The sequence below is a fragment of the Sparus aurata genome, chromosome 20 (assembly GCF_900880675.1).
Source record: "Sparus aurata chromosome 20, fSpaAur1.1, whole genome shotgun sequence".
NCBI classification, from domain to species: Eukaryota; Metazoa; Chordata; class Actinopteri; order Spariformes; family Sparidae; genus Sparus; species Sparus aurata.
Window position 1 is genome coordinate 21,915,754 of NC_044206.1, and position 6,645 is coordinate 21,922,398.

Here is a 6,645-nt window from a genome sequence, read left to right on the forward strand (position 1 = left end):
TAAAATAAATGTTTGTTTTTTCAATTAATATTTTTAAAAAGACTTTTGTAAGTCAAAGCAAGATTATTCATTTACTGGAAAATGTTATTTATTTGTTTACGTATATCTCCAATTAATGTTCATGTGGGACATGATAATTCTTATATAAACTGAATAAAGTTTTTTGTTTTTTTTTTACTTTCTGTCTCTAGTGACGTCAAACGCATCACGAAATGGCTTGTTGCCGTGGTAACCGATAGACAGAGGAGCTAACTCGTTATTAGCCATTAAAGTTAAGTCGTTATGGCTGCTACACAAAAAGTCGAAAGTCTTTCGTCCAAATCTCGGGAATACAGAGACTCAGATGAGGAAGAGAGCAACACAGTGACAATGTTTGATGTGTTACACGGGGGAACGAAAGAGGTTTGTGCTGGAGCTCGGTGATGGAGTGGCTAGCTAAACTAGCTAAACTGGCAGAACTGGGAGAAGTAGCTACAGTTACCGTGTGGAATAACGGTTACGTTAGCTAACCGCTAAATGTTATCCGACTACCCCACAAAGGAAAAAACATTCTTGAAGACCCAAGAATGTTTGTTAATTGAAATAGGCATATTTATCACACAAAAATCTCCTTTTATTAAATATCATGACTTATCTCAATGACAGTATATTCAGTGCCCTGCTGAAAAAACCAGCATAGACCAGCACTAAAACCAGCACCAAAACACAACATATGCTGGTCTTGCTGGTGACCAGTCACTAGCAAGACCAGCATATGTTTTGTTTTGGTGCTGGTCTGTGCAGTTTTTTTCAGCAGTGTGGTGGAAAAAGTGACTTACTCAGATCATTAACAATAAGAATAGAAATACTAGGAATACTTTGTCGTCAGGTAAAGTCCTGCATTCAAAAGTAGCTTTAACCTGGAAATACACTTAAAGTGCAAACAGTTAGAGATAAAAGATAAAAGTAGCCCATTCACTATGAAGAATGGGCCATTTCAGATTGATTTTCCTACTTTTCACACCACTGAATATGTATACATTAAAAAGGATTATATGATTGTTTTGCAACAGTAATTGTAGGGATTTGGCAATTTAGCCGAAATGCTCAAATGTGAGTGTTTTTTTTTATTTTTTTATAGCACAATAGTGTTGTTTACATTCACACATTAACCTCCTGACTGTACATTTGAATGACAAAAATAATAGATTAATAATATTTCATACAAATCTCTCTCTCCCTCTCTCTCTGTATGAGTAATAGTTTGGTAAGTGAACATGCACGTAATGAGTGTAGGAGAGGCTGACTTACAGACTGAATGGCAGTGGAATTTTATTTTCTGATTATTTTTTCCAACTTAATTTGAAGTGAAATGTAGTCTTTATCCCTTCACATCACCTTCATTCACACACAAACCTCCCAATATTAGACGTGGCTAACAAACAGCAGCTTTAGACCGTGTCAAGTTTATCATCTGATTCTGTCTCCTCTGCCAGTCACACAAAAACATGTACAGTTCCTCCTCCTATTGGCTTTCCTTACCGGAAATACAAGGCTGCCCTGGCCTGTGAATGGCTCATGTGTTGATTGTGAGTATATCCGTAACTGCATTAGAGTGCAGCAGCCTTCACTGTATAGCGTCTCCCGAACAATAGGTTTCTAGGATATAAGCTTTATAAACACTGAGGGTATAGAGGCAGCTCTCTTAGGCTTCACTCACTCAGTACTTGAGCTGAAGAATGACGGAAGGACAGAAAGAGCGGGTGAATAAGATGGAAGACATGAAAGCAGAGGAAAAGAAGGAAAGAGGGACTAGTTTATTTCACTGCCGTATGGCACAGCAGAAAGATCCTGAAGAAGATATGGTTTGTGTTAAATTAATAAAATAAAAACGAGAGGAAGTTAAAGTTTACTCTAGCATTCTCATCACAAACCACACTGCAGGTGTTTTAGGACTTCCTGTTGTCCCACAGCAGGTTTTCTAACATTTTTTCCTTCTTTGTCTCTGCAGAAAATCGTCCTGCAGCGGTTGATAGTGGCTGCTCCGCTCCCCCACGATCTTGGTGACGGAACAGAAATCGGAGGTCTGATTAATTCTAATCAGTGAGCTCATCACCTTAGACCAATTTAATCTAGTTTTTTTTTATCAGGGGAAATGTTTTTCTATTTCTAAATCTACATTGCAAACAGTACAGTAGATTTCTGGGAACTTCTCTTTGCAGTTGTTGAACTAAAAAACATTCCACGTCTTAAAATCACTAAAAACAGGCTGCGGTTGCCACCACAGTTGTGAAAGGCTGTCTTGTTTCCGTTGTTTGAGTGTTTTTATAGCTTTCACACCTCTGTATGTGAATGAGTCTGCAGGGTGTCTTTGTGAGAGCTTTTTGTGGTTGCTGCTCAAGGAATTCTTTGACAAAATTAGAATAGAAAGCCCACTATAAAAGCCCCAGGAAAGGCTGGAAATATGTGTTGAGTAAACATGTATGTTGTGAGGCTATTTAGCTTCTCAGTCGTCTGCAAACAAACTGATGCTTTTTGTTTTTTTCCATGCAGCTCGTTATGAAAAATTCAAGTTTCAGTTGAGCAAAAAGTACGTATGTGAAAATATGACGGGCCTGCTGTTGATTTATCCATCCTGTCTGCTGCATGTCATTGAAGTAAGTTTTACTGCGAATAAATATTGCCAGTATCCATCTGTGATAAAGGTTTTTTGAAGTGGCACTCAAATCTTTTTCTGTGTGTCTCCTCCAGTCATCCAGGGAGGTTCTGCTTTCAGTTTTGGAAGACTGGTAATGATGCTTTCTTGTTCTACAGATGAATATTACTATATACTGTCTATAATATAGGGCTGAGATATAATTAAAATTATAGTGTTGCCCAATATCCCCTGAACAGCTAGTTTTCCTTTCAGTTTGAAGAAACAGTTTTGTTTTATTGCATGTGTAACTACAAACATATACATCCTCTTGGGGTCACTGTAGAGCAGAGAACAGTCTAAAAATGCATTACCTTCAGCTTGTTTCTGTTATGCTGCACATGAAGCAGTTCACACTATTTTACATCCCTTTGTAGTTCCTCTCTGGATGCTCCCAAGGTTGTGTCCATGACTCATAACCTTCAGAGCAGGCTGTTCCAACAGTGGAGCTACAAGGTTTGCTTTTAATCTTTACTTCTTCTCTTTGAGGTCACCATAATATGAGGCAAAAACAGATCTGTGATACATTTGAGGGTCTCAGTTAAGTGACAACTGTGAGCCTTAAAAACAGTTTTAGTTGGGTTAAGATTTGGTGACTGTGAAACAGTTTATTTACATCATTGAGTTTCTATAGGTATTGATTCAGGTTTTTACTCTGCCCTTTCACACGTCTGTGAGTTTTTTCCTCATAAGCAATGATCCATATGCGTGCTTGATGTTGTTGACTGCAGGTCTTGAATGCAGATCATGGTCCAGGGAACGCCAGAGATTTGCTGGAAGAAGAAGAGAGCACAGAGACTCTGGTTTGCACCGTCCTGTCAGCACTGCATAAACTGGCTGATCAGCTGGAAACATCTAAGAAGGTGAGTTTACTTTACAGGTTTTATAGCGTCTTAGCAAATGGATAGAGACATTTTACTTATTTTTCTGTGTTAATAATCAGAAAATGATCCTGTTACTGTCATAGGATGTTTATAAGTAAGATTGTCTGAATGTGCTTTAAGGCTCTTCCTGGACCAGTGCTGGATGAGAATCCAGAGCTGATTGTCCCTCAGAAAGTTCTACAGAAGCTTTTGGCCCAAGAGGATCTCCACACTCCAGAACGACACCTGCAGATGTACTGCTCTCCACTACACATCAGCATGGACTTTGGTAATAGGCAGCTTCCAGCTGCTTTGAGTTACTGAACTTGAATCTCAGGAAAAGATTAGTGACTTCATGAGAACTATGTTTGTTGCTGCGCTGAATCTAGCCATATATGAGAAACCAGCAAATGTAAGAAAGCTACATGAAGTCACACTTTGTTGTATAATCTGATCATTTAACAGGACAAGTTATTCGAAGCAGAGTGCTCACCTCGGTCTAATTATTCGGAAAAAAGTCAAAGGTAAGACCTCATCAAGCATGTTTCATATATGTCCCATGTAAGACATCAAATCCCTGTCATTCAAAGAAAAAAGTCATGTCATGTCATTGCCTGTAAGCGCTTTCATCCGTTTTTCAAGGGGTCGCAGGATTTGTTTCTGGAGCCAATCCCAGCTGTCTCTGGGTGAAGGCAGGGTACACCCTGGACAAGTCGCCAGCTCATCGCAGGGCTAAAGAAAAAAGTGGTAGTGTTATTTAGCCTTTCAAATAGTTTTGGATTCATTTTGTTTTTAGATGTGTTTGATTTCTTCTTTCACCTAAACACAATTGAGGCTAATGCAAATTTGAAAAAAATGACATTTAAATAATTCTTGGTTAAAATCCTTTTCCAGAATCAGTTTCCACAGAACATTCTGTCAACAGTTTTCATGGGGGTGAGTCCTTTTAGTGAAGCAGCTCCAATGGAAACTGCTGACAGTGAGGTTTGTGGATAATTCAGGCTAACAGGGGCACTGTTAGTTTTGGATTTTTTAGCCATGCTAGTGGCATTCACCAATTTGTTCAGACAAGATATATCTTATCAGAAACTATTGGATGGAGAAATAATTTTGTACAGAAATGTATGGACCCCAGAGATTGAATCCTACTATCTCACTGAGCTTCTGACTCTTTAAAGCACCATCATAAAATCTTTTGTGTGAAAATATTGGATGAATTGGTTCAGAAATCCCAGAAAACAACGAATCCTTATGATTTGTGGTCCTTTTTTTAATCTTTCTAACAGTCACATTTTATTAACATGAGCATTTCAGTTGTTAGGACGGCTGTAGACTCTTGTTTAAATGTCATGTTTCATCACTGTGAGCTGCAAAAACACATTTCAATTCAGCTCCTCTATGCATGCAAATCATGTGTGATATTTTTATTTGCATTTGCATAAGAATGTATCATTCTTTCTCTGCATGGAGGACTGCATGTTGTGACCATGACCACTGTATGTTGGATGTGATAACAGCACGGTTGCTTGTCATCATAGAGGTCTGCATGCTCTGTGCTTTTCAGCGCTGTCACCATCAGCCACTTAATACTTTGATTTACCTTGCAATTCAAAAATGTAATTGAATGTTTTATGCCTCTGCAGAGTGTGTTTGGCCTTCTCTAAGGCACCTTGATGTGACTGAAGGCTTCCCAGCAGAGAGAAATCACTGCGACAGTTTTATACCAGCATTTAATATACTGCAGAACTTTTCCGGGTTTTCATTCTGTTGGTTTCTGTTCCAAATGATTTGAGTGAAATAACATTGAACGCTGTTTACAACAAAAGCACAGGAAATCCAAGTAATATAAAAACATTTTTTAATAGTTTCAACATTCGGATGAGGTTAATTTTTATTTTTTTTATCTTACTGTACACTGTGTTCCACTTGGTGATCGGGAGATAGCATGTTCATGAAAAGGCATTTTGTCTTTTACTCCAAAGAGTCCACAGCATCACCACAGTTTGACACAAAGAACTTTTAAAGATTCGTTGATCACTTTTGTGTTCCCTTTTTATTTTGGCCCCCATTACTTGGAACTTAAAACTAAGCCAAAAAACAAAAAGATGACTGAAGAATTTGCTGCATGCACCACATTGTAATCTACAGACTGTGTTGGTAAGAGCAAACATTTCTTTCTTGTTGTATGATTTCTGTTTGAAGTCACAGTAATTTCTCCAAGAGGTTTTAGTCCTCGGAAGTCGCTAAAGTATTCTGAGCACTTTTCTCCCATCGTGTCAGCTGAAGATTTTTGTCCTCCAAGCAGCGGCCGGGTGTGCTTTTCTTATTTGATATAGATAAAAAGGGTGGAGCGTACGCAAAAGATAACTGGTGAAAACAAACATTAAATCATGAGTATTTCAAGCAAACTGTTGGCAGAGTCGATGGAGAGTCTGACTAAAAAAGATGAAGGACAGCACTGAATGATTCTTCTTTTATAAAGGTCGATCTATTCACTTATAAAAAATAAATACAAGCACATTTATATAGGACCAAAGATGAGACATATTTCATAGGCATGGTTAAAAAGCATGCTGCTGACTTTCACACAGGACAATGTCGAATCAAATGCCCCCTCTTCCCTCCCTCCCTAAGACTGGTCAAAACACATTTTTTATCAATACTCCACCACCCTCTTTTACTTACTATGTCCACAACACACACGATCCGCCTTTATCACGACCTATAAGGTGAACATGGTCTATCACCAGTACATTCCACCTACTCATGTAATAAAAAAAGGCCTTCGTATTTTAGTGCTCAAAGGGCATGCTCGCAAAAGCTGTAACACTGGAAACTGTCTCTGGAATCTCTGCTCGACAAGATTATTGTTAATAAAGTTGTGTTTGATGAACATTATGTACAAGCCTTGATCTGAAACCCTTTAGTACAAAACGAAGAGCAGCACATTGTAACACAGAAATCCAGACAAAGACGGGACAGACCATTCACAGCCAGATTTCAACAATAAGGTTTTGTGTTTTTTTTGTGGTCGGCATTTACTTTTTTTTTTATATATTAAAATTATAAATACTGGGGACAGCATTTCATGCTGTACTGATTTAAGCT

At 38.3% G+C, this 6,645-nt stretch overlaps 1 protein-coding gene across 6 annotated transcripts; it reads left to right on the top strand.

Moving 5' to 3' along the window:
- The first annotated feature begins 204 nt into the window (after positions 1-204).
- On the top strand, positions 205-6,435 carry tex47 (testis expressed 47). Of its 6 annotated transcripts, XR_003981864.1 has the most exons (11): positions 1,247-1,844; positions 1,991-2,063; positions 2,533-2,636; positions 2,731-2,768; positions 3,052-3,130; positions 3,406-3,537; positions 3,679-3,826; positions 4,003-4,061; positions 4,180-4,284; positions 5,008-5,077; positions 5,181-6,435. XR_003981864.1 is itself a non-coding variant. In XM_030400015.1 (9 exons), the coding sequence occupies exons 1-8, from the start codon at positions 283-285 to the stop codon at positions 4,038-4,040; spliced, it is 732 nt and encodes a 243-aa protein (XP_030255875.1). In that variant the 5' UTR covers positions 205-282; the 3' UTR covers positions 4,041-4,061; positions 4,180-6,435. The 6 variants fall into 6 exon arrangements, 2 of the variants coding, with proteins under 2 accessions (XP_030255875.1, XP_030255873.1); XR_003981861.1 differs by having other exon boundaries at positions 4,180-5,077; XR_003981862.1 differs by having other exon boundaries at positions 5,008-6,435.
- The last annotated feature ends 210 nt before the right edge of the window (positions 6,436-6,645 follow it).